We start from the raw sequence: 27,865 nt of genomic DNA, 5'->3' as shown, positions 1-27,865 counted from the left end.
TACTACTGAGCAGCTCTGCTTTGGAGCAAACCGATAGGACCTGGGCAGCAGACCCAGAAGATGAGACTGAAGGAGGGTTATTCAGAAATGAGCTGCAGACGCTGGTTTAGTCAGAGCTGATACTCTCAGAGGCAACATCAGATATGGTTTGGAGAGGTCATTATATTCCCTGTAGGCCACTTATCGACCTCCAGCCCTTTCCTTTGGTCACGTTTTGAATTCAATTTCAAAAAGCATCTCATTTGAGCGAAAGATATGAATCCTGTGGACAGAGGAGCCTGGCAGGCTACACAGTCCATAGGGCTGCAAAGAGTCTGATGGGACTGAAGCAAGCGAGCATTTAGCCCAGAGACGTGTCTCAGCATCGTCTCAGTCCCACCGAAGTCTCACTGGTCACTTCTGTTGGCTCTTTCTGCTTTTCCACTTCATGGGGCTCCGAGAACCCAAGAAAGAATTTTTATCCAGAGACATCCACTGGATCATGGAAAAAGCAAAAGAGTTCCAGAAAAACATCTATTTCTGCTTTATTGACTATGCTAAAGCCTTTGACTGTGTAGATCACAATAAACTGTGGAAAATTCTGAAATGGATGGGAATACCAGACCACCTGACCTGCCTCTTGAGAAACCTATATGCAGGTCAGGAAGCAACAGTTAGAACTGGACATGGAACCACAGACTGGTCCCAAATAGGAAAAGGAGTGCATCAAGGCTGTATCTTGTCACCCTGCTTATTTAACTTATATGCAGAGTACATCATGAGAAACGCTGGGCTGGAAGAAATACAAGCTGGAATTAAGATTCCCGGGAGAAATATCAATAACCTCAGATATGTGGATGACACCACTGTTATGGCAGAAAGTGAAGAGGAGCTAAAAAGCCTCTTGATGAAACTGAAAGAGGAGAGCAAAAAAGTTGGCTTAAAGCTCAACATTCAGAAAACGAAGATCATGGCATCTGGTCCCATCACTTCATGGGAAATAGATGGGGAAACAGTGGAAACAGTGTCAGACTTTATTTTGGGGGGCTCCCAAATCACTGAAGATGGTGATTGCAGCCATGAAATTAAAAGACGCTTACTCCTTGGAAGAAAAGTTATGACCAACCTAGATAGCATATTCAAAAGCAGAGATATTACTTTGCCAACTAAGGTCCGTCTAGTCAAGGCTATGGTTTTTCCTGTGGTCATGTATGGATGTGAGAGTTGGACTGTGAAGAAGGCTGAGCGCCAAAGAATTGATGCTTTTGAACTGTGGTGTTGGAGAAGACTCTTGAGAGTCCCTTGGACTGCATGGAGATCCAACCAGTCCATTCTGAAGGAGATCAGCCTCTGGGATTTCTTTGGAAGGAATGATGCTAAAGCTGAAACTCCAGTATTTTGGCCACCTCATGCGAAGAGCTGACTCATTGGAAAAGACTCTGATGCTGGGACGGATTGGGGGCAGAAGGAGAAGGGGATGACAGAGGATGAGATGGCTGGACGGCATCACTGACTCAATGGACGTGAGTCTGACTGAACTCCGGGAGATGGTGATGGACAGGGAGGCCTGGCATGCTGCGATTCATGGGGTCGCAAAGAGTCGGACATGACTGAGCGACTGAACTGAACTGATCAGCTTGCTCCTCAGCCATACTTAACATCTTCTGAAAATATTAATATTATGTCTATCTGGCTCTATTTCAGGAGTTCCCAACCTCTGAGGTGTAATGCCTGATGATATGAGGTGGAGCTGGTATAATCACAATAGAAATAAAGTGCATGATAAATGCAATGTGCTTGAATCATCCCGAAACCAACCCCTCACCCCCCAACCCCCACCTCCATCTATGGAAAAATAGTCTTCCATGAAATTGGTTTCTGGTGTGAAAAAAGGTGGGGGACCACAGGTCTCTTTGATCCCTCTGACCATCCTTTTATGCACCTGCCTAGGGGACCATCTCACCCATCCTTCTAAATATGTAGATGATTCTGCAGAAGCATCCAGAATGCTGTTCATCAAATGATGACACGGTGTTACATTTGGGGGTGTTTGGTTTGGGAACTTGTTATTTCCTTTTCTGTATGTGTTATTTGAATTTGTATGGTGCTCATCTACCATTTTAAAGAAACAACTCTTTGTCTTATAAACAAAAACAGGAAGGAAAGGCAGAGCATTTACAGCCTCCAATCTGATGCTAAAGATTCCCTTGTTAGATTCCAAGCAACTTAAGGATAGTGACCAAGTTCCATTCATTCTGATGTTTTTCCAGAATGTTGTTCCCAATAAATACATGACCAGCCATTTTTTTTTTTTAGGGTTATAAGTTCCCATCTGGACCTGTTTATGCCTTGATCATGGGGGTTACATAAAGGAAGATAAAAAAAAAAGGTGGCTTCAAGAGGAAGTGGTATAATTTGCCGATGATTAGCCTAAGATTTGTGTCATCTCTTCTAAGAAGGACTTTTCAAGTTAGAGTTGCAGCCCTACTGCCCTTATGCCATTGGGTACCCGTTTACCTCCGCCTCCTTCCCTCTTCCCTTGTCCCCGATTCAGAATTCACAAACACAAACATGAAGGAAAGAGAGAGAGAACGCCGGGCCAGGTGAGGCCGATGACTGACGCCTGGGATCTTTGCAGAGTGTTTTGAGAATGACGCCCGAGCAGGGAGGCAGCTTGCGAGAGCTCGCTGGTCATCCAGCACAGCATCCTTATGTAGCCCAAGTCAGTGTCCTCCGCACCAAGACAGAGTCACGGTCCCTTCTGCTTCTTATTGCCTTGGTCTTACCATGTGCAGGTCAATGCCAAGACCGCCGCCACCGCTGACCAACTGCTGACCCACCGGCAATGAGTGGAAGAGGAGCCAGCTTTTGCTAAGGTCAAAGCTTGGCTTGCTGCGTCTCCATTGCTTCGGTGAATCCCTGTCCCCCGCTTCTCTCGCCCTTCACTACGGCTCTCCTTGCATTTGCTTTCTCTTTGCTCCTACATATTCAGATCGAATAAAACCCCGAGGGAGTAGCGTTTCACCCAGGCGGGTGGGGAACCCACTCGGGGGTTACCCAGCAAAGGAGGGCGGTCCATTTCTCAGGGCTGCCCATCTCTGCAGGCAGAGCTGCAGCTCCTCAGAGCTGGCCAACTTCTACCCTGCATCCCTCTAAGACTCAGGCCAAGATTTTTTTAATCTCCTTTTGGGGCCCTATCATGGGTCTATCTCTCCCAGGACTGAGTCCAGCCTGGAGGCCTGGATTATTTACACCTCTTTGGCTCCCTTGAGCAGCAGACTCTGTGGGCCCAGGGCAGTAAATCTACCTTCTAATCACACGAAGCTGCTCCGTGCAGTCGGCCCGTTCTTGCGGGGCTGTTCATCATGTGCTCAGACAGGGTCTGTGGCCTGCAGAGAAGCTCCGGGAAGTGACTGGCCCCAGTGGCTTCTCCCTGACTCCCTGCATAAGCTTCCCCGGGCCTCTGAGCAGCAGGCCCAGGGGTCTCTCTTGTTCCGCGGAAAAGCTTCTGCACAAAGGTCATGGGTTATCTGCATCTCCCAGGCTCGGGCGAGCAGGGGTGGGTGCAGGGGTGGGTGCCAGCACGTACCTGCCTCTCGGACATGATGTACAGGTAGCGCTGGTCGATGGAGAAGGCCATGTCCCGGAGGATGGGGCTCCCATCTTTGAGCACGGAGACCATCTCATATTGGACCCCACCGTGGGGGGGACCATCGGCTCGAATCTGCGAAAGAAACAAGGGCATCCTCAGCATCTGTCCTCGGCAGTCCCTTGTGAATTCCCTGCCTGAGCCTAGAGCAGGTAGTTTATAGAAGATAATTCTCACGTCTGGTCCCCAAGGGCTACCCTGAAGCAGGCTGGGTGACAGGGAAGACAGAGGTGCTTCCTAGTTCAAACAGCCCAGTTTCCACCAAGAAGAATCCTTTTCCAAGCAGTCTGAGTGTGCTGGTCTGAACCTTCTAATGGTGGGTGTATTTGTGTGTGCAAATATGTCTTTGGGTGTGATCTGGATATCCTTGTATGGTTATTCTTGTGTGCGTATGCACATGTTCTCCACACTGTGTGACGGGGGTGTGTGAGTGTGTGCTTGTACACGCTTGCGATTTGAGGCAGGAGAATCAACATCTACACACGACGGTTCTGCCTTGAGCAGGTAGGGGAGGATGGTGGGACCAGCACAGAAACCATCCAAAAACTGGTCATCGAGAGAGTCAAGATTTTAGGATCTCAGAAAGAGCTTTCTGCTCCCGCCACCCCACCACAACAATATCCCCTGAATGATGTGTGCAAATCCCCCAGGTGACTTTGGGGAGCCAGGAATCCCCGAGGACAGAAATTGGGAGTCAGTCTCAGAGTCCATCCCAGGATAAAAAATCAGGAAGAACCTAGAGGTCATCGAGTCTGGTGCTTCTCAGGCTCGACGTACATGAGAATAATCCGGGAGTTTTTAAAACACGTGGCTGGATCCATTCATCAGGAACTCTGTGCTGGGGGACCTGGCATCTTCTTTGGGTTTCAAAGCTCCCCGGGGGACGCTAATGAGCAGTCGGGGTTTAAAAGCACCAATGTCTCCCACGGTTATCAAACCAGCATGCCTGGAGAACTGCCTGGAGGGAGTGGAGAAATTCAGCCCTGGGACTATCCCAGAGTTTCTGATTCAGTGGGAATGAGGCCTGAGAAATTTCGTTTCTAATAAATTCCCAGCCGATGTGGATACTACCGGGCTAGGGGTTGGAGAAACATTCCTGTAGTCTAAGCAATATATGAAGCGTCCTGGTAGCTCAGGCGGTAATGACTCTGCCTGCAATGCCGAAGACTGGGGCTCGATCCCTGGGTTGGGAAGATCCCCTGGGGAAGAAAATGGCAACCCACTCCAGTATTCTTGCCTGGAAAATCCCAAGGTCGGAGGAGCCTTGGAGGGCTATAGTCCATGGGGTCACATGACTGAGCGAGTAACACTCAAGTTCTACATAGAATTTGGAAAGCCAGCGGAGAAAGGCCCCTGAGGACCATCAGTTCAGACAGAGACAAGATGATGGGGAGCCCATGGTTTGAACACACTCCTCTTGCCAGGCTTCCTGTTTCCAACACAGAAGCTGACTGCTGGCCAATACTGCCACCCCGGGCCATTTCTTTGTTCTCTGTCCATCTAAACCCCCTAGTTCAAGCCCACTTCCCCCATAAAGCCTTCTCCAATATCTCTACCACACTAATTGCTCCTCACCCTGAGGGCTTCTTTTTCCCCCCACCAGACATTTTGTCCTGAGATTATAATCAATTGACTTGTTCATTGTATATGTATTAGCTAATGCGTATTGACTACCTACGTAAATTGTTCTCCGATTGCCTCACATGTGCATAAGTCCACCGACATTTTGAGGGCAGGAATGCTTTCTGTTTCTCTGAGGACTAGAACGAAACAGGGAACAGAGCTGGTGATGGATAAAAGGGACTGCTTGAGAAATGCTTATTGAAAGGACATGAACTATGATCCAGCTGATAAAGCATCGTGGGCTCTTTAGTGCTAAATCAAAGTTGAGGTCAAAAGACAGTTTTCTCTGGATGATTTTAAGATGAAGTCCCTCCCTCCTATTCACTTTGATTTCTCTCTTGGACTTCTAACCATCTCCTTCCCTCTGCCCATTTCTCCCACCCCACTGAGAGCAAGGACTTACTCATCACAAGGGCTAAGCGTGGAGCCCGATGCCACAGCAAGCATGCAAGCGTGTAGGTGCATTTGCAGTTTTTACTGGCCAAGTAGGGAAGGTCAGGAGCATTTATTTACCGCAGACTTGGGAAAGTTGGGTTAGCGCTCCTATTCACATGTTCCTAGCCTCCTAAGAGTTTGCGTACTTGAGGGGCCTCAGCCGCGGTATGGTCTGCGATTGTTAACTTGGGCTGGACTGGCGTGGGTAAGAAGGAGACCATGATCCCACTGTGGGGTGGGGTACAGTGGTTCTGGAGTTCCTAGTGGCAGAACCAGCAGATTCCTGCATGAGGCCCTGTGCCTGAATCCCAGGGGTGGGGACAGTGGAGCCGGGCGAGAGTCAAGGTGCCGTGTTCTCCTTGCCTGCTTCATGGGTGACTTTGGTGAGAGCTCTGGCTTTGAAGATGAGAAGGTGACCTCAGTGGAACCAAAGAAACTCGCTCTCAGCCACTCTTACCCCAGAAACTCCCCTGTAGGGTGGACTCTTTTCCCCTAAACTCCTCTTTTGACCTTTTTCTTCCTAACTAGTGGCTTCCTACTGTTCCAAGCTGTTGCCTTGGCAACTGTCATTAAAGCCCCTCCTTCCAGGAAGTGGTGAGGGGGCTATTTAGTTCATTCTTGTTGGGTGGAGGAAGACTCGGGGTTGGCAATGATGCGGTGGGGCCGAGGCTACTGCCCTCCACCCTGGAGAGAATCTCATGATGGACTCAAGCAGAGGGAAGAACAAGGGTCTCAGTCTGGGAAAACGCCCCACAATTCAAATAGCTCCCCTTAGCTTTCAGAACAGCATACTCTCTTAGATGGAGAAATTCAAAATTTCTAAGAGATTCTCCTAGAAACGTAGTAGCTTTTAATCACAAAAGTTCTCCAGTGGGACTTCCCTGGTGGCCCAGTGGTTAGAATCTGCCTTGCAACACAGGGGCCACGGGTTCAATTCCTGGTCAGGGAACAACCATGGAGCAACGAAGCCTGTGCTCCCAAGACCACAAGCCCCAACTGGAGAGAGTCCTTGAGTCGCAACAAAAGATCCCTGTGATACAATGAAGACCCTGCATGCCACAACTAAGACCAAATGGAGTCAAATAAATACATTAATATATTTTAAAAAGACTGTTAAAACAAAAGTTCTCAGGCTACTGCAGGATGTACGGGGAGATGTGATAGTCATGACTTCTGATTGGCTTAACCTCACTATTCCATATCCATAAAATGGGAGAGTTTAAGCTCTGCTTTCTCCTCTGAAAAGGAAATGTCCCAGTGCCGCTTACCACCCTCCCTGTGACAGCTGCTCCTCTCCAAGGATGTTTTAATTCTCCTCCAGGCACTGGCTCAGCCCCAACAGCTGCAGAACCATCACCTTACTTCAGGGCTGGCCAGCTCAGGATACCCCCACCTGGGCAGGCTGGTTAACCCTCTGCCAGATAAATCAGCCTCCTCCCCAAAAGGCTGGGCACACACACTCAGAAGGAGGAACACCACGTCTGGCCCTCCCTCTCCGGGCCCCAGGACTAGATGGTACCCATGGCCATGTTGGAGTGGAATCTTACCAAAGATAACTTATCATCACATACTCTGGAATGTCCCAGTTAGGACTAATCCCAGTCCTTAACATTTTTTTTCTGAATAAGAAGCCTAAACTTTTTTTTTTCCTGTCTACAATCCGAACCTTTCAATAAACCAGTTGAGGCTGGAATCAAACCTACAGAACTCTGAAAACATCAGAGCTGAAACTAAACCAGAACAGAAAATGTTCTTGATACTGAACCTGAACTGAGCTAGCCTATGTCATTCCCTCTAAATCCCTGGAGAGGGGAGCAGTCCTGCCCGAGAAGTCCGTTCTGTCCGCCTCGAGCTGTGCAGCCCTCCGAGATTGCAATGAGAAGACAGAGAAGATGGAGAAAGGGGACAGGGGGCTGGGGTCCCAGGGATGAGGTGCGGGCGGGACCGGCCAGCTGGGCAGCAGAGGCCGTTCCCTTCCCTGATTCCTCTCTCCCTGCGCGCAGGACGCCAAAGCGCGACACCAGGTTCCGGGGTTTCTGCTCTGACCGTGCTCTTGCTCTTGTCTGGGCTTGATTTCTGCCCCCTGTTCACTTTCAGGCCAGTTACCTCACCTCCCCGAGCCTCAGTTTCCCTCTCTGAATAGGCCATCTGCTCCGTGCTTGTCACAGGAGAATCACAGACTTAGGGAAACTGCTGGAGCTATGGGGCTTTGGAGCCTGTCTCACCCAAGCCCTTCCACTCGTGGACGCAGGCGGTCCGGGCTGGCCCTGGGGCTCCCACCAGCTCCATCCAGGGTGGTCCAGAGGAAATCACGGCTGATGAAGTCAACACCCCTGGACGGAGAAGGGACAAGGGTGGCCCTGCTGTAATTCAAACCCAGGGGTCCCCGTCTTTCTCTGCCTTGGAAGTTTTCAGTTTGGATGTTGCCCTCCGTCCTCTCAGACACAGGATGGGGACGGTGAAGGCTGCGGCGGAAACCCAGACAAAAGTGGATTTTAAGATGCAACAACTTGCGTCTGTCCTGCAGTGTCCCGCAAACTGAGTTCTCTTCGGCTTTGAAGCTTGTGCCCCAGGGCCAGGATCCAATGACCACAAGGACACAGGACGCTGAAATAGGCCAGGAATCCAATCCAAGAGAAGGGCGTTAGACTGAGCTGCACAGGCCCCCGCCAGGTAATCCAACCAGGCAGAGGAGGAGCGTGGAGTCGGTGCAGGGCAGGGAGGTGACACAGGCCAGACAGGGAAAGCCGGTCACTTCAACCTGTCTTTCTGGTTGGGCTCCTCCTCTCCTGGGAGGGCGGGACCTCAGCGGACGCGCAGATTTAGCACTTGTCATTTTGCTTGGACACTGCTCAGAAGGTGGGACAAGATGGACAGTGTCCTACAATGGAGGGCGACAGTCTCTACAGAGGCCAGCAAAAGAAAAATTACATGCCTAAACCATTGCACAAGGAGGCTGAGGCTCGGTCTAGTCAGAACTCCTGCTGCTTAGTGGGAGACCGCAGGAGGCCCCGCCCTCCTTCTCAGGAGGGCTTTGAACTCAGGATGACTTCTTTGGTTCATGGTTAAATGTGGACCTGCCTCAAGGTAGGACGGACCTGGTGGATTTTTTCAAAGGGCCCTGTTGGCCTAAAGGATTTAATAATAGCTCCCATTTCTGTTGGAGCTTATTTGGTGGCTCAGCAGTAAAGAATCCACCTGCAATGCAGGAGATGCCGGTTCGATCCCTGGGTCAGGAAATGGCAACCCCCCGCAGTACTCTTGCCTGGAAAATGCCATGGACAGAGGAGCCTGGCGGGCTACTGTGCATGGGGTCGCAAAGAGTTGGGCACGAATTAACGATTAAACACACAACACACACAACCACTTCTGTAGCTTTACAATGTGCTGACTGCTGTCGAAAGTGCTTAACAAAAATGAACTCATTTAATCCTTACGAGCCACCCCGAAGGGCATATTATTACTGTTCCCATTGTACAGACAGGAAATTGGAGGCACAGAGAAGGACATCACTTTCTCAAGACCACACAGCTAAAGAGTGGCAGAACTGGGTTACCCACACAGAGTCCAATTTCTCAGAGTCACTCTGTGACTCTCCTAAGAAATATTAATGGGTGCACACAGCCGTTCACTGCAGCTGAGAACGGAGGAGATGGGTAGATGAGCGTCCAAGCCCTGTCCTTAGCTGCACTTCCTCTTTCAGCCCCCAAGGCCACAGTGGGGCAATCACCTGTCTCCTAGAGGTGGCAGTAAGCTCAGAGCCTCATTTGGGAGGACCGTGCTGGGAGGCTAAAAGTCAGCTGATGAGGGCTGGCTCTGGGGCAGGAGGAGGTGAGCTGAAATCCAGGGGAGATTTACTGTCTGGTCTTCCAGGTGGGAGGGGCCTCTTCGAAAGGAGAATGAAATAGTAATCCTATTAGCAGTCACTTGCCTTTAAATCACAGCTAGGTCTGCACAGAAATTAATGACAGCCTCTTTACTTGAATATCCAATTCAAATCAGCATATCCAATTAACTAGCTTACCTGCAGGCCCCTCCAAACGCTTTTTCTTATGCATCAACTTCTTCTCTAGTTAGTTCTAAATTATGGGGCTTTTGCTTGGGATCTGACACTCTCATATCACTTTATTAGTAGTAGTAAGGGTATTAGCAGTCATAGTATTTTTTGTAATAGCTGCTGAGGAGCCATAGAACCAGGGATCTTCTTGGGCATCTCAGTAGGAAGCAGATTGGTTTGAGAGGCAGCACCCTGCAGAGGGAGGCGCTGGCTTGTGTCTGTAGGGCTGGGATCTAATCCCAGCTTTCTCATTAATTGGCTGTGTGACTTCAGGCAAGTCGCTTCACTTGTTTGTGTAATAGGTTCCGCGGCTGCCAAATAAGGGTGGTAACTTCTGTCCTCAGAGCTCAAGCAGGATGTTGTGAGAATGAACTGACTTATTAGCCATGAATTTCAGGACTGTCCAATATTCATTCAGGACATGGCCTCCTGGAAGCTAGGCTTGTGTTGAGAGCTGGGGACGCTTTGAGAAAGGGTTCCCTTAGGAAGGCCCAGGAACAGGCAAGTGGACAATCCCATCAGACCTCACACACCTGGGCTGCCCCGTGTGATAGAGGTTTGCGGGGGGAAATCCAGGGAGGCTGGCAAGGAGGGGAGGGCTTCATGGAGGAGCTGATACCGAAACTGAGAAGCAGGAGGGGAAGGGAATGCAAAGTCTCTGGAAACTTTATAAAGTGTGACGTAAATATAGAAGTGCGATTATTACATCCAAGCCCAGATTTCTTGGAAACTCGGTTTGTCAGACCTGAGTAAATTTGGAGAGGGTGAGGCTTTTGATATGTAGTCACTGAGGGCTCAACAATTTCCGCAGGTCTTACCACCATGTGTCGTAAAATTCCCCTTGGAGGAGGCCTGTATTCTTTGATTTTATTTCTGCCTCAGGACTCTGGGCTTGTGTAGTGCAGAGTGTGTGTCTACATGCACGAGTGTGTATGTGTGTGTGTGCACACTGGGTCTGTTGAAGAAGGTAGAGAAGCCTGCTGCTGCTTGGACTGAACTTGGCAGTGAGTTAATGAGCGTGTGTGTCTGCAGCCATGCTTTCAGTGCTTCGAGGGCGAGGATTCGTGCTGAAGTTTATTTTTGTAGAGTTTCATGACCCGAATTATTGATAGATTGAAGTCTCTGGTAGATTCAGTCTCTGAGATTCTTCCTCCCTCTCTCCGGCACTCACTACACGTGAATCCACAGACGGCCACGGACACACCGCAGCAGCGACCTCCGGGGTGCTGGAAGGGGCTCAGCGCCCCTCTCTCAGCCCCCGATCTGTGCAAACGGCAGTCACACACAGTCCAGTGGGCTGAGGCTCCCTGGAGGACAGCTGGGAGCCTGTCCCTAAACGCTCGGATAACGGCAGAGGACATAGGAGCCTGGAAAACGTGGCCTGTGGGTTGCATGGAGCCAGGAGAGACGAGGAAGAGGGAAACTAAGGATCCTTCCTGTCCACGAGACGGAAGGAGGTCACTGAGGTGCACTAAACTTTGAGAACTCCAGTGACCCTCACCCTTGTGCGCACACACACACACACACACACACACATGCATGCATCCTCCACACACACACACACACGTATCCTCCATACACATACACGTGGATGCTTCCTGCACTGGTCCCCAGTGAGTTGTCGGTCGATCCTGGGGCTTTGACACTGGAGACTGACATTTCCAGGTTCAGTTATTTCTGTTTCTGTGCATGTTAGGAATCTGCCCTAGACAGTAACCAGGGGGTGGACGGGCTAGCACACAGGCCTCGGGGCTAGAGGCTCCTGGATTTCAGAAGGCCAGCTCAGGGAGGGTTTTCTCCTGGAGAGCAGGGAGAGGGTCCCAGGAGGAACCACTTGCCTCTGGACTTCTGCATCTTTGGACGGGCTGAGAACTCTGGCTTCTGAGGACAGGGGATGTGGTGACTACGTACCGAGCAGAGACTCTGACCTGGGTTGGGGACGTTAGCTGGGGTTCTCTTCTAAGTCATGACTTCTCTGCTCCTTATCAGCCAGGGGTGGCTGGCCAAGGCATCGCCATCCAACGGCCCACAGAGTGGCGAGGAGCAGTCTGTCTTCATGCCTTCCCGGAGGTAAGGACCGACTGCACTTCACAAGGGCACCAGCTCCTGTCTCAGGGCCTGGCCCTGTAGTTCTCACAGGAGACTGACACCGAGGCCCAGAAGCACCAGAATCCAGCATTTTGGGTCTCGTTCTACCAGGGAGGGCTGGCAGGGGCTGGGGAAGGGACAAGAGAAACCAAGGGAGGTGAGTGACGCGAGGCAGTTCCGGAGCTCTGACCTGAGACCAGCCCTGCCTTTCAAGGATGCTCCAGCTCAAGGCTTGGGCAGGTCAGGAGGCTCCGGGAACACGCTGAAGCTGCCAGGGGCAGAGGAAGCACTTGATTGTTCTGGGAAACAATAAGATAAACACAGCGAGGAACGAGGGACGGAAGAAGCATTAAGCAGCCTCAGATGAAATCAAATCACGCAACGGCAAAGCAATAATTCACTGGGAGCGCACAGAGTTGGGGGGCGGGGAGCATGGAGGGGTAGCAAGAGGAATTCATAAAGAATAATGAGCGTCTCGGCTAAATTCAGAATCTCTGTTTACCCAAAGCTCTAGCAATGTTGGAGCCTCAGGATCTCCATTCGAGCCATCACACCCAAGTGACTGGCCTGGGGAGGCCCTGGCCGTGTGGGTATACAATCTAACCGCTTAGGCTTTTTGAACTGGGAATGATTTAGAACCAACCTTTAGGTCCATGTGGGGGCAATGCAGGCTTCTCCAAGCTCTGAAACAGCATGCAGAGAAGACGAAGCATAAGTTCATATGCCCCCCAGGGTTAACTACTACCTTGGAAAATTTCCAGGGGGCGCTGGCAGAGAGGAGTGGGGGTGGAGCAAAGGAAACTAACATGTCCTGGGGCTGGATATACATAGGGCTTTTGAATGGCTTATCGCCCTTATCAATTAGTTCAACATATATATGGAACATCTATTGAGCGTGACAACCAGTGTGCAAAAAAGCTGGAGACACAAACAGTGAAACACTGCAGTGGGCCTTCCCAGCATTAGAAACAAAGTATCGAGCGCAGGATCAGGCTGCTAGGAGGGAGCCTAGCAGACCTCTAAGCAGAGGCTGCCTGACTGCAAAGCCTGCAACTCAGCCTCTTTCACTCAGCCATCCCCCGGGGCCTCGGCTTTCCCTAAGTCAAACAGGAGGACAATGCCTGCCCTGGGACTAAAAATTACATCTAGAAAGTGCTGGGTGTCCCTGGAGATAAGTCCCGGCGAACAAAATAGATCATATAGCTGTCTCCTCCAGGGTGACAAAGAAGGCCACCTGCAGCTGGAAAAGGAGCAAAACAGGGCCGGTGCTGAAGAGGGTTATTACACTCTTTAATTAACTCATTCTTTTCAATGGCCTAAAATTGCCCCACATTTTATAATCTGGAACAGTAATCTCTTGCTTTCATTAACACGGAGGATGGCATTTCAGGCTGGAAAGATCGGAAGCGAGGTCTAGGCTGTGAGCATGGCTTTCTGACACTGGGCTTGTGCCTGAGTGCAGGAGACTCCCTGAGACTTTAAAAGGAAAAGTCATTTTTTAAAAACGCATGTGGCATGTGTCTACCACGGTGCAGAAAATGTGCAGTAACTGAGAGAAACATATCCATGTCGCTGTACTTCTCTTCCCATCGCTAACGGGCTAGGTCTGAGTCTTTATTGCCTCTTATCTGTGTTCCTGCAATAACCTGAGAAGTCTCCCTGCCTCCAGCATATCCCTGCTCTAATCTGTTCCACCAAACACTGCCAGATTAATCTTCTTAAAACACTTATTTGATCCTGCCTTTTCTGTATGCAAAATCCTTAAATTTCAGGTGTTTGTAATTTTCTTTCTCTAGCTTATCTTGGTCTCCTATTTTTTTTTTAAATGATGAACACACACTACTTTTGGAAGATGAAATAAAGGAAATCACTGCATGCATCCATGCGCGCACGCGCGCGCACACACACACACACACACAAATTACCTGTAATTTTCCCAATTGAATGGAGAAGGAAATGGCAACCCACTCCAGTACTCTTGCCTAGAAAATTCCATGGATAGAGGAGCCTGGTGGGCTTACAGTCCACGGTGTCATTCAGAGGTCTAACTCACATGACCTTCTCACCATTTTCCAATTGAGTTCAGTCGCTTAGTTGTATACAACTCTTTTCGATTCCATGGACTGCAGCACGCCAGGTCTCCCTGTCCATCACCAACTCCTGGAATTTACTCAAACTCATGTCCATCGAGTCGGTGATGCCATCCAACCATCTCATCCTCTGTCGTCCACTTCTTCTCCCACCTTCAGGCATTCCCAGCAATTTTTTTTCCCATTAGGTCTCCAGGTTCTTGGTTTTTATACCTCTGCTTAAGAATTTATTTTACTTTCTAGATCTTAATCATCCTTCAAGGCCCAACCCAAACGCCACCTCCTCCGTGAAGTCTACACCTGTCCCTCCTTTGAACCCCACAGTACCTAGCGTGGGGGTTAGGTACCCCGCAAGTACCTAGGCACAGGTACTTGTGAACATGTGCAGTTATCTTTCCTGAGACTGTTGTCAGTCCCTGGGAAGCAGACACTGTGTTCTGTGCAGCTCCGTATGCCTTGGGTACTGTGGACTGCTGTGCACTGAGTAGGACCGCAGGAACACACACTGATGGAGGGACAGATTTCTTGCTGCAGAAACCAGGCAGGAGTGGAACGCAAGTCACAGCCTACGTTGATTTAATCCCCCTTATTGTTAGACTGGGCTTCCCAGGTGGCTCAGTGGCAAAGAATCTGCCTGCCAATGCAGGAGATGCAAGTTCAATCCCTGGGTTGGGAAGATCCCCTGGAGAAGAAAATGGCAACCCACTCCAGTATTTTTGCCCGGGAAATCCCATGGACAGAGGAGCCTCGTGGGCTACAGTCCATGGGGTCAAAAGGAGTTGGACAGGACTCTTTTAGAGTCACTAAACTTTAGTGACTTTAGTTGAGTCACTTGAGACTGAGCGACTGAACAGCAACACATTGTGAGATATCGTGCCAAGGGCCTTACACACATCTCACGTCATCCTCACAAAGGTCTTATATCCCATGTCACAGGTGAGAAACTGAGGCACAGGGGTGTGAGTAACTTCCTCAAGGTCACAGAGCTGGCAGGCAGCAAGCCAGAACTCAACTCTCTTGGGCCTCGGTTTTCCCATCTATAGAAAAGAAGGGGCAGAGAGCGAGGCAATCGTGTCCATGTATCTACCCCACCCCCCCAACCAAATCTTCTGGAACCTGGCACACAAACACACTGCTCACATTAGCACCTGTTAAAATGATCTTTTTTTTGGCTCCCATGGGATTGGTAAGAGCTCTTAGCAGGAGGTGTTGGAGAAGACCCCTGAGAGTCCCTTGGACTGCAAGGAGATCCAACCAGTCCATCCTATAGGAAATCAGTCCTGAATATTCATTGGAAGGACTGAAGCTGAAGCTCCAATTCTTGGGCCACCTGATGCGAAGAGCTGACTCACTGGAAAAGACCCTGATGCTGGGAAAGATTGAAGGCAGGAGGGGAAGGGGATGGCAGAGGATGAGATGGTTGGATGGCATCACCAGCTCAATGGACATGAGTTTGAGCAAGCTCCAGGAGATGGTGAAGGACAGGGAATCCTGGCGTGCTGCAGTCCCTGGGGGCGCAGAGAGTCAGACACGACTGAGAGACGGAACAGCAACAACTATAGACATGCAAGGTGCTGCTCTGAAAAGAAGCACTAAGCTGGAGCTCTGCTGGCTCAGCGACAGATGGAGAGGGCGGGTTAAGTTCACGAAGACGGGGTCAGAGTTGAGGTCCGAGGAACAGGGTCCGAGAAGGGAGGGGCAGTGAGGACAGAAAGCCTCCACCACCTGAAATCCAGGGTGGCCGGTGCAGCTCAGGGCTGCCCTGTGGGCTCTGCTGTGTCTGACTTCCTGGCGGAGCCCAAGGGCAGAGCAGGCAGCTGAGGAAGGGCCTAGCTCTTTTTAAAAGATTCTGTTTGAATAGCTGTCATCGTCACGCCTTTCCCCATCTCCCCTCCCAGGAGAGGGACTTTAATAATGAGCTGCTTCATGACAACAGACCCCTAATTAATTCATTGCTGTTCTTCGGGGGCCAGATCATTCTAATCAAGGTGGGCTGGGGGTGGGGTGGGGTGATGAGCAAGGACCGTGTCGTTTGCTCGATCCGCCATGGACTCTAGCCGCCTACCTAGGCCTCGCTGCTCAGAGACCCTTCCCGGTCACCAGTTTCTCTCAGGCTGGACACCTGCTTCTCCTCAATGCCCGCCCCCTCCTGAGCTGACACCCCACAGCTGCCAGGCGCAGTGCCAGCACGCAGCCCCTGCTGGGGCCTGGGTACCACATTGCCTGCCGCAGGTGCCAGGGGCTCACGGAGGGGGCTGGTGAAGGCGGGGAGCGGGCTCAGCCTTGTGCACTGTAAACCTCGTACCGCCTTTTCTCTGAACAGAACGTCCCGTGGGCTCCAGGGTCAGCCAGGTGCGGCGACTGCCCATCTCTTTCGGCTTCCCATCCTCCCAACTCCTGAGAGGGTCCCACTGCCTAGAAGGCTATGAACCCCTAGACTCTGGGCAGCCACACGCCACGGCACCCAGGGGGTGGCTGTCTCTCTGCAGCCGATGGGATTCTTCCCATGAGGATGTGAGCAGAGGACAGCGGTCAGGAAGGCAAGGGGCTGTCCTAGGGATACTGTGAAACAAAACATAAAACTCCCCCCCAAGGCAGGTCACACTTGAAAAGAAAATGAAGTCGCTCAGGCGTGTCCAACTCTTTGCGACCCCAGCTTCTCCACCCATAGGATTTTCCTGTACTGGAGTGGGTTGCCACTGCCTTCTCCACACACTTGGAGATGACGGGAATTAAACAGGGCCCGGGTCTCGTCTCTGTGAAGAGGGCAGCCTTTTCAGAGGGGTTTGCCGTTTCCTCTCTGACACGTCAGGCTTCCCTCCTGACAGGTGTAGACTGTCCAGTCAGGGCTGACGTCTTAACTGGCTGGGGGTGGAGGCTACACAGGGGACCCTCAGTCAAGGGAGTTAATTTTCACTTTCTTCCTCTGCAAAAATGGTAAAAAAAAAAAAAAAAAAAAATACTGCCAGCATGACAAGGCTATGGTGAGGACAAATTAGATAAGGAATCTGGAAACAACCAGGACTCTGGAAAGGGCTGCACAGAGGTGAAGGCTTTCTGACTGATTTACCCTTGATCCACAGACTTGGGTGGGACCAGACTGAGGAGGAAAACTGGGCCGGGAGGGACTTCTTCAGGGGCCCGAGGCTCCCCGCTCCCCAACTCTCAGCCCTTTCCCAGGGGAACAGCCGGGGAAGGACGCAGGGGTGGGCAGTGAGGGCAGGCGCAGCGGGCGCCCTTTGTGGGGCGGGAGGTTGCTGCCTGCTTTTGAAAGCGACCTCTGAGAGTGGAGGGGTGGTTTTGCCAGGGTCTCCTCAGGACCTGTGCTGGGGATGCTGAGGGCAGAGGCTGCTGGGCCCCCAAAGGACGCTGCATCCCACTGCAGACTCTCTCTGTTCTGTGAGAAAAGTGAGGGGGAGGCCCCCGGCTTTTCCCCACAGAGAGAAGGCCGATCGGGGCAAGCCTCCCCACTTCTAATCTGCTCCTTAAAAGAAAGAGCTAGAAGGAGCTGCAGCTCGGCTTTTGTGTAAAGCACTAAGGCGACCCCCCTCCGTGCCCCTCCCACCCCCCCCCCCCAAATCCTATTTTTTTTCCTCTTAAAAGAGCGCTCCACCTCTCCAGGGACCGGAATCATTAACTGAACAGCACTTTGCCTCTCATGGCTTTTGACAATTTGGCAGTGAGCTGGAAAGTACCAGAGAAACCGCGGGGAAAAAAAAAAGCAGAGCAGGAGAGGGTGGGCCAAGGGGGTGTGTCCCAAAGACCAGCTTGGTGTGAGCCCAGCCCAGGCTGACCCCGTGATGATCGGGATGGGACGGATCTGCCTCTCTCATCCCGCCCAGCTCTGGGCGTCTGCCCTTCTCTCCTCCGTCACCTGGAGGCTGCCTGGGGCTGGCTAGCATACAGTCTAGACAAGGGCTGCCTCCGGGCGAATCAGCAAGGGATGCCCCTCACCCCACCTGACACCTGAACCTCACCACAACTTGCAGAGGAGGGGCCCCTGAGGGCAGAGGTCTGGAGAGAGACCATGGGGCTGGGCAGGGAAGGATGGGCCTTCCCTACAAGGAGAGACGGGCCTTCCTTTGCTGAAAGGCCAAGTCCTGGGCATCTCCAAAGGGGAAAGCAAAGGGGAGAGACAGAAGGGTCATGGATTTCCCAAAGCTGAGAGACACATCTTAGGCTGCATAGCTGCAGAGCTGCTCTGGACCATCCCAGTCCTTAGGGAGTGATGGCTTTGAGGGGACTTCTTAGAGGGGGGCCACGGGTCCCTGCCACCCTGGTGAGCCTCCTCACCTTGTTCAGGCCTCCTCCTCATGCTAGGAAGGTCGCCTTCATCAGTAACCCTGGAATGCAGTGCAGCTGCCACTAATTGAGTGCATACTATGTGCTGCATGAGGCAATAGCTGCCTTATACCAAGTACCTACTTTAATCCCCCAAGCCCACTTTACTGATGAAGACACGGGGCCTCAGAGAGGTCAGGTTAGCTTTAGATCACATAGCCAGTAAGTGATAGAGAGAGACAGGAACCTGGGTCGGTTTGATTAAATAGTCTTTTACTAAGCTGCGTGCCTCCCCAGTGATGTTGGGAAGGATTGAAGACAGAAGGAGAAGGGGACGGCAGATGATGAGATGGTTGGATGGCAACATCGACTCTATAGACATGAATTTGAGCAAACTCCAGGAGACAGTGAAGGACAGCGGAGCCTGGGGTGCAGCAGTTCATGGGGCCTCAAAGAGTCAGACGTAGTGACTTAGCAACAACGCCTCCCCAAAACGCGTTCACCCTTGTCTTATAAAGGAGGTTAGCATCTTACTGTCGATCATTTTAAGGCTCTTATTCTGCTGTCTGAGCCCCATAGAAGTGCCCACAAAAATGATAAATTCCCAGAAGCTGAAGCTATTGAGTTCATTTTATTCAACTTTCAACAGAGTGCCAAGCAGAAAGAGGGTGATTAAAAAATTGCATTCTGTCCTTGAATTAAGTTAGAGCTCCAGAAAGCCACAAACTTGGGCCTCTAAAGCTTAACCAGCAAGTTTCACTTTCCTCAAAGACCTTATCCACTTGCCTTTTTTTGTTGGTTACTCCACGAGAGCAATTCACTGAATGATGACTTCTACAAGGATATCACAGGCTTGACACTTCAGTGGAAAGTAAAGTAAGAAACTGCCACATACAAGAGGCTTCTGATTTTGATGTCAAACTTTTCCCCTGGTTTCTGTATAAGGGCTGACATGGTGAATTACAGAATGCAATGTCTGGAAATTGTCTCTCTTAAAAAATAAAAATCTCTTTCTATTGGAGATTAAAAATTTCTAGTTCATCCCATTTCCCTTTTTGATGTGGCTGCCAGGATACTCAGGGCAAATGAGAGGCTGGGTGCTGGTGTCTATTTTGGCTTTATTCATAGCATATTTATTTTTGCTCCTCTCACGACTTGGGCTTTCTAGTCCAGGTGTTATAAATGTTTGCCAATCTTTTATGTCACCTAATTCTTTATTTGGAAAGACGTGGGCTACTACATATAAATGCATATAAATAAGCATTTTCAAGGACTGAAACACTGTACTGCACAGGCTTGCATTTTGTTGTTTGACGCCTTGGTGTTTTGTCAGGTCTTTGCACAATGCGCTCAGATCCTCTGTGGACAGGAGCTGGCCAGGAGGTGTTTCTGGGCTATTTCCAGGATGGTTTTAGCGTATGTGAGAGGGAAGAAGTGAGGAGATTACCGCTCATAACTTAGAGCCACAGTCCATTTCCATTCTGCTGGGCTAATGAAAATCCATAGCTCAATGATGGGTTTGGCCCCTGATACTGCTCCCTCAGATTAGTTCAGTTCAGTCACTCAGTCTCGTCCAACTCTTTGCGACCCCACGGACTGCAGCACGCCAGGCTTCCCCGTCTATCACCAACTCCTGGAGCTTACTCAAACTCAGGCTCCCTAGCTATTTGTAAAGTGGAAGAATGAATAACTTCACGAATGAATGTCTCTCTGAGCCAGGAGCTTCTTCTCCTGGGAGAGGAGGCAAGGACTGGCAGGAAGCCCTATCTTCAGGCCACAGAAGGGACTCCAGATCACTAGGATCCCAAAGGAGCCACGCTCTTCATCCCAGCCTCGTCCCCCTGCTGGGATGAACCTGCTCATCACCTGCGCTGTGGGTGGCTAAATGGGTCTGTGTGCCGGGTGCTAGAGGAAGGAGAGCGGGGAGAGGAGAAGAAGGAAGGCGGGGGAGGCCTTTCTGTCCCCCCTCCCGCCTTGAAAGGGACCCAAAGGCCAGCCCACGAGGACGACAGCCTCGGGGATGTCTCCTGTCTCCAGCAAGCCCCTCCCACCTCCTGCCCGCCCGTCCCCTTCTCCCTCCCTTCCTTGTGTTTCTCCTGTCACTTCCAGTCTCTCTGCGTGTCTGTTATCCCTCTTTGTCTTTCTCTGTGCTGTCTCTCTGCCTCTCTCCCTGTCTCTCTCCAACACGCACACACACACACACACCTCTCCCAGATCCCCAAGAGAGACACTCTTGGAGCCCTCCTCCTCATCTCACAGCCACCAAAGGGCAGAGGACCCCAGGCTGGAGCACAGGGTGCTCGCGCCTTCCAACCTGCCCTGCCTTCAAACCTGGACTTCCATTCGAATCCCAGTGGCTTTGCCCACATCAGTTGGGCTAATTTTTTCCTGTAATTAAATGGGAGCCTCCCCCCCCCTTCCATCTCTAATCCCAGATAATTAGCTCTCTGATTGCCAGTGCTGGGCAGGAAACCTCGTGTTTGGAGAGGGATTTTGGACAGACGGATTAGGCAAACACTATGGAGGAAGCTGCACTGGGAAAACAGGCTGTTCTCAAAGTTTGTTGTGAAAAGAGATTTGTGGTGGGCAAAGGGCCTGTTCCCTCCAGGTGGTCTGAGCTGCCTCTGACCCCGTCAGGCTCTCCAACAAAGGAGAACTTTACTCAGATTTCAGGATCCCTCTGGTGGGCTCTGTTTCCAGCCCACTAAGCTAAGGGTATTCCGGGGGTGAGGGGTACTCCTTCCTGCTCATGGAGAGACAGGGGGAGAGGCCCACAGGTGTCCAACCCCACATGCTGTCTGGGTGGCTGTTGTTGAGTTGCTCGGTCCTGTTCAACTCTTTGCAACCCCATGGACTGCAGCACGCCAGGCTTCACTGTCCTTCACCATCTCCCAGAGTTTGCTCAAACTCGTGTCCATTCAGTCAGTGATTCCATCCAACCATCTCATCCTCTGTCGTCCCCTTCTCCTCCTGCCCTCAACCTTTCCCAGCATCAGGGTCTTTTCTAACGAGTCGGCTCTTCATATTAGGTGGCCAAAGCATTGGAGCTTTAGCTTCAGCATCAGTCCTTCCAATGAATATTCAGGGTTGATTTCCTTTAGGATGGACAGGTTGGATCTCCTTGCAGTCCAAAGGACTCTCAAGAGTCTTCTCCAACACCACAGTTCGAAAGCATCAATTCTCTGGCACTCAGCCTTCTTTATGGTCCAACTCACGTTTCTGTACATGACCACTGGAAAAGCCATAGCTTTGACTAGACAGACCTCTGTCGACAAAGGGATGTCTCTGCTTTTTAATACGCTATCTCGGTTTTGGGTGGTGATCAAAGGTTAATCAACTACAGTGGGTGATAACATGGCACCATGACCCCCTTGATCAGGTCCCCGGGGTAGGGAGGTGCCGGGGACATGGAGAAATAAATCCCTCTCCAAGAGGCTTTGGGAGGACACCCCAGAGAGGGAGGGGACAAGGGGTCCTGGGGGTCAGGGTCTCCAGCTGAGGCAGGCACTTATCACTGCCACAGCCACTGTGTAGAGAGGATGGTCGGAGGTGGTCTCCACCTGATGTGAAGAGCTGACTCATTAGAAAAGACCCTGATTCTGGGAAAGGTTGAGGGCAGAAGGAGAAGGGCATGATAGAGGATGAGATGGTAGCGTGGAATCACTGACTGAATGGATACAAGTTTGAGCCAACTCTGGGAGATGGTGAAGGACAGTGAAGCCTGGTGTGTTGCAGTCCATGAGGTGGCAAAGAGTTGGACAGGACCTAGCAACATTTGTTTTCCCCTGTAATCCACATTTTCCTCTGTGATCCTCATGATCATTCCTGCAAGGAGGGTATCCTATTAGAGAAGAGGAAACTGAGTCCCTCAGACAGCAAACGACTCCAAGGTTCAAAGCAAACCACCTTCAGGCAGAGCTGAGAAGCAAGTGCGAGGCTGCAGACAGCTGGTCGTCCCTGCCCTGGGCATAACTCGGGCTCTTCCAGCTCTGCGATCCCTTCGTTGGGAGAGTTTGGGCATTTAGAACACTGGAGTGATGAGAGTTTTAGGGCACCAGACATCCAAGGAGATTCAGGACTCGGACAGCCAAGGGCTGGGAGGATTCTGAAAGCCCAGGGCTACCTGGTCGCCCTAAAGGAAATCAGCCCTGAATATTCATTGGAAAGACTGCAGCTGAAGCTGCAATCCTTTGGCTACCTGATGCGAAGAACTGACTCATTAGAAAAGACCCTGATCCTGGGAAAGATTGAAGGCAGGAGGAGAAGGGGACGACAGAAGATGAGATGGTTGGATGGCATCACCAACTCGAGGGAGATGAGTTTGAGCAAGCTCTGGGAGACAGTGATGGACAGGGAGGCCTGGTGTGCTGCAGTCCATGGGGTCGCAAAGAGTCAGACACGACTGAGCGACTGAATTGACTGGCTGACCTGGATGCCCATCCAGATGTCTTCCTGACGTGGATTGGGGGGACACTCTCTGGTCCCTGGAGTGACCACAGGATGGCTTGAACTCTGAGGCACCTCCTCCTTTGGAGCTACGGGGAGCCGTGAGGTTGGCTCACTCTGGTTCTGAGAGGAAGGGGCAGGAACCCATGCTGGGGGCTGGTGCGGAGGGGATCTGTGCCTTTAGAGCTGGGAGAGGGTGTGCAGGCCAGTGGGTTGGCACCTGGGGGATTTGCCCAGCCTGCTGGTTAAGGCGCCGGGCTCTGCGTTCCCACAGCGGTGGCTCCTCCAATGGGCTCAGGGCGTGGGGGAGGAGGGGGGCAGGCCGGGGATGGATTCCAGATGGGCTATCAGGTTTGCCCACAGCCCGGCTCTGAGGCTCCTCTGGTCTCCGCAGCTCCTTGGCTCTGATTCAGCCGCAGGGCAGAAGCCCGCTCTGGAATGCCAGTGAAACCCAACCTGCTGCTCCCACCAGCCTCCCCCTCATCCCCTGGGCACCAGAGACGGCACTCTCCTTCTCTGCCCCTTCCCTCCTTCCTGGTGACAACCCCCCACCCAGTAAAGCAGGAATGGTTAGAGCTGGGAATTTGGCTGCTGGCTGGGCCCCCCAGCTCTGGATCACTGACCTACTTCCTCCAGGGAAAGAAGTAGTCAGATACAGTCCTAGGTTCAAGTTCCAGATATTTGAGCATGAGGTGCCTGCACAGGGAATTGGGGGATAGAGGGCAGAAATGCCTCGCGTCTCTCTGACTCTCAGACCCTCTTGCTCACTGTGACCCAGGCATGGGAGGGAAGAAGGAAGAAGCCAGAAGCAGGCAGAACAAGGCAGTCAGACATCACTGGGCTGCTGCCTGGCTCCCAGACCCACAGTGGCTTCTCACTGAATCCACTCAACAGCCTGGAGGGAAAGGGAGCTCCCTCCATCTCCATGCCACAGACTAACATACTGAGGCTCTGGGAGACCTGGAGCAAAGATTTGACCACAAACACTTCTGAAGAGCCACGTGCCACTGATCCAACCAGTCCACCCTAAAGGAAATCAGTCCTGAATACTCATTGGAAGGACTGATGCTGAAGCTGAAGCTCCAATCCTTTGGCCACCTGATGGGAAGAACTGACTCATTGGAAAAGCCCCTGATGCTGGAAAAGATTAGAGGTGGGAGAAGAAGGGGACGACAGCGGATGAGATGGTTGGATGGCATCACCGACACAATGGACATGAGTTTGAGTAAACTCCTGGAGTTGGTGATGGACAGGGAGGCCTGGCATGCTGCAGTCCAAGGGGTGGCAGAGAGTCGGACACGACTGAGGGACTGAACTGACTGGCTGATGCGCCAGGGATAGTGCTTACGGCTTTGGGGATATAGAAACAAATGCAGAAGCCAGGACTGTTTTCCTTATGTCACACAATTAATAGATTAATTACTCTCCTAGAGGGCCCACTGGGTCTCATAACACAATAGACTTCCACACACCCTCACCCACTCATTACTGTTTAAACATGATCCATTTCATTTCTGTCCCACAGAGAGAGGAAGGCAATATTGTCAAAGTGGAATGAGGGGGTCACGCAGGGACTTCCTGTCTGACTCAGTGTCTCTTTTGGTGTCAAGGTTCTGCTCTCTGGTGAGCTCGTTTTAAAGATTCTGGAACCTTCCAGCATGGCCTCCTCCACCCGGGGCTGGTACTCCTGATTGCTCAGGTCTGCCTTGGGTCGTTTGTTAATGACGGGCAGGCTGGAGGTGACGCTACCTTGTCAGGGTTGATTAGCTGGGCAGAAATTTGCATTTTGCTTCTGAAAGCCAGCTGGGGTTGGCTGGCAGAAAGCAGCAGGCCTCCAGCTTCCGTAGAGAAAGCCCCGGAGGCCAGGCATTTGAATTAACCACAGAAGCCTGTTCTCCCCTCTCCCTCCGCTTCCTCAAGCCCCTTCTTCACCTCTCCCCTCACACCAGAAGGCTGGTTAACCACAGCACGGGTCTCTCTGAACATGCTGGCAGAAGAAAAGGCTCCCCCCAACATTTTCTTCTCTTTTTCTTCCTCAAAGAAGACACAAACCTCCCTCCAGCCTCTCTGGAGAATTGTTGAGGGAACAGGCTGTCTCAAAATGCCATTAATACATCTCTCAAATTAAAAACAGCCCTGGAAGGTTCAACCTCACGAGAGGGGTTCAGGGAGACACGAAAGGTGTTCGTTCACTGCCCGAGTGTGGACTAGTGTCAAAGGCGCCAGTCCAGGCTCGGGTCCCTGCCCTGTCCCGGGACACACAGCCAGCCCGGGGCAAGATGTTTCACCTCCCTGAGCTCTGACCTCACCCTTATTAATGACACAAACACAACTGTTCTCTTTCTGCCCCCTCCTTAATTTCAGGGACGCGACCCCGTTCCGGCAGAGATAACAGTCTCGCTTCTCATCACATGCCATCTTCTGCGCCTCCCTCCCCTGCCCTCGCTCTCAGCCGCCGTGCTATTTTAAGTTGAGGCTTCCAGCCAAAATCCGTACTTTATTAATTACGCGTCAACTACTCTCTGTAATGTGTAATGCGTTTTCCAGATTGTATCAAGTCCACGGTGAAGGGAGGAGTCTGAACGTGGCCTGGGTGCCTGGTGGGGAGGTGCCGGGATTGGGCCGGACCGTGTCTTCTGGACTCGGCTCCCTTCCCTTGCATTCCCCACCCCCCACCCCTGGAGTCTCTGTCAGGGTCAAGTCCCGATCTGGATCACCACTCCCTACGTAAAGCACATGCAGCCCCCCGACGGGAAGGTAGGAACCCCGCCTCAGTAGGAAAGGCCAAAGGGCTTAGGACAGCGCACATCCATTAGCAGGCGGGGCCCGGAGTTGAGCGGCCGTCTAGAGCGTGGTCACTGCTACACCGGGAGAAGGCTGAGACGACGCCGACCCTCTGTTCTCAGAAGAGCACACAGAAATAGCATTTGTGTTGGCTTGGAAAAGGCTGACAAGACCTGGATCTCACACCCTGACCATGAGGTTCCTTTGGCTGTGTGATTCGAGCAGGTCCTTCAGCTCATCTGGACCTCAGTTCACCAATCGGGAAAACCAGCATTAATTCCAAATGACCTCTCCGGTCCTTTCTAGCCTGAGCCTTTTGTGTTTCTTTCTAGACCACAGGAGAAGCAGAATCTCTTTGGAAGAATACAAAGATGAATCCTGTGCGCTTCCTGACCTCCAGGAATTCACAATCAGGCAAGAAGAGCAGACAGCACAGAGGAAATAAAAATAATAGCAAACAGGCCCCTCTCTGCGTGTTTTACCCATGACAATGATTACTTGCCCACAACAGCCCCACTGAGGCAGGTATCACTGTTCACGCATATTGCTGATGCGAAAAGGGGGCTTAAGTGCTTGGCCAAAGACACACTGGCAAACAGACCAAGTCTTGAATCCACCCCAAACTCTGTGATACTGGTCACTGCGCACGCTGCCTTGGACAGAGGAACATGAAATAACTCAAGCAGGCAACTGGCTTTGCTGGGTGCTGTCACCAGTAGCAAGATCTTAACGGACTGAATGGGAAAACCAGGGAGGGCTTCACTGAGGAGGCGGAACCAGGATGGTGGACTGAGAACAGCACTGAGAAAAGAGCAAGCGGCCTGGAGAACCTAGAACAAGGGGTGTGCATGTGGCAGACGTGGGGAAGGCGTGTGGGTGGAGGTGAGGGGTTTCTGGTGGCCAGACGCCGGGACCTTGCTCAGGGGTCTGAGCTACCTCCTAAAAGCTGCGGGGCCTTGTGAAAAGGGTTAGAGACTATGGCCCCTGATGCTGGGAAAGACTGAAGGCGGGAGGAGAAGGGACGACAGAGGATGAGATGGTTGGATGGTATCACCTACTCAACGGACATGAGTTTGAGCAAACTCTGGGAGTTGGTGATGGACAGGGAGGCCTGGAGTGCTGCAGTCCATGAGGTCACAAAGAGTTGGACACGACTGAATGACTGAACTGAACTGAACTGAGGCTGAAGCTCTAATACTCTGACCACCTGATGCCAAGAGCTGACTCATCGGAAATAACCCTGATGCTGGGAAAGACTGAGGGTAAAAGGAGAAGGGGGCAACAGAGGATAAGATGGTTAGATAGCATCACCCGCTCAATGGATATGAATCTGAGCAAGCTCCGGGAGCTGGTGATGGACAGGGCGGCCTGGCATGCTGCAGTCCATGGGGTCGCAGAGTCGGACACGACCAAGCAACTGAACTGAACTGACTGAACTTAAGGGAAGGGACGCAGAGCCAGCAGGGGTTCAGGAGCAGGCGAGCAAAGCCTCAGCTGGGCTGGGGCGGGGAGGCAAAGAGGAGCGCAGGAGGGGCACCTGGGGAAGACAGAGGGCCGGCTGCTCGTGGGAGGCTGGGGACTGGGGACGGCGGGGGCTCCAAACTGCAGACCCCAGGACTGAAGCAGGGAGGCTGATGAGGCCTCCCCAACTCAGCTTACAGCTCACTTCCCTGGGGGAGCCTCTTCTCACCTCCCACCCCCAGGAGCTTTGCATCCCTAGGCACAGGTCCTCACTTGCCTATGGGACCACATACTCCCTTTAACAGGGGCACCCCTGTACCAAACAGCAAGCCTTGTGGTTACTTGCTGCTGTGTCCTTTTCCCTATCTGAACTGAGCTGTGTTCAGCCCTAGGTGGAACATAGCGTGGGGTACGGCGATGCTCAGTAAAGACTAGCTCAGAGAACTGAGCTCTGCCTCTGGGCTGCACACCCTTCTCCCACCCTTGGACGTCAGCATCACGCATTCTCATCACCACTTCCCCCGGGTCTGAGCCTCCTGCCGAGCACAGGGCGGGGGGTGCGTTCCCGTGTCCCCCTGTCCACTCTCCCAGCACTGATGGGTTCTGACACCTCCGTAGCGCTGGCCGGGTGGCCATAATGAACAGCTTAGCATGGAAATTGGCCTCAGCAGGAGGGGCTGGTGTGTGCGCGAGCCGTTACAGAGGACTTGGCTGGGGGACCCCTTCAGCCCACAAGTGGGCTCCCGCTGAGGAGATCTTCCCTTCCGCAGCCAGCCCCTCCCAGCCAATCCACCCCTGCCCGCTGTCCGAGCTTTCCCCAAGCTCCTCTGGGCCACCACTGCCAACCTGGACCTGAGGAGGGTCCCTGGGAGGGGCTGAGAGACCCCCTCATGTTCCCTGAATCCTTCTCCACCTTCTGGAGTCGGGGCCTCGTTCCCCTGCCCACTCCAAATGTAAGGAGTGCGTGGTTCT

At 52.0% G+C, this 27,865-nt stretch overlaps 1 protein-coding gene across 1 annotated transcript in view; it reads right to left on the bottom strand.

The window, feature by feature from the left end:
• Positions 1–27,865, bottom strand: part of PLXNA2 (plexin A2) — a 232,328-nt gene that overhangs the window by 126,603 nt on the left and 77,860 nt on the right. The window contains exon 4 of the mRNA XM_018060786.1: positions 3,569–3,703. Coding sequence (XP_017916275.1) covers positions 3,569–3,703 — 135 coding nt within the window. The remainder of the gene's footprint in view (positions 1–3,568; positions 3,704–27,865) is intronic.

Source organism: Capra hircus, chromosome 16 (assembly GCF_001704415.2).
Source record: "Capra hircus breed San Clemente chromosome 16, ASM170441v1, whole genome shotgun sequence".
Classification (NCBI taxonomy): Eukaryota; Metazoa; Chordata; class Mammalia; order Artiodactyla; family Bovidae; genus Capra; species Capra hircus.
The sequence above is the reverse complement of the archived record's forward strand: the minus strand, read 5'-3'. Positions and strand labels throughout refer to the sequence as shown.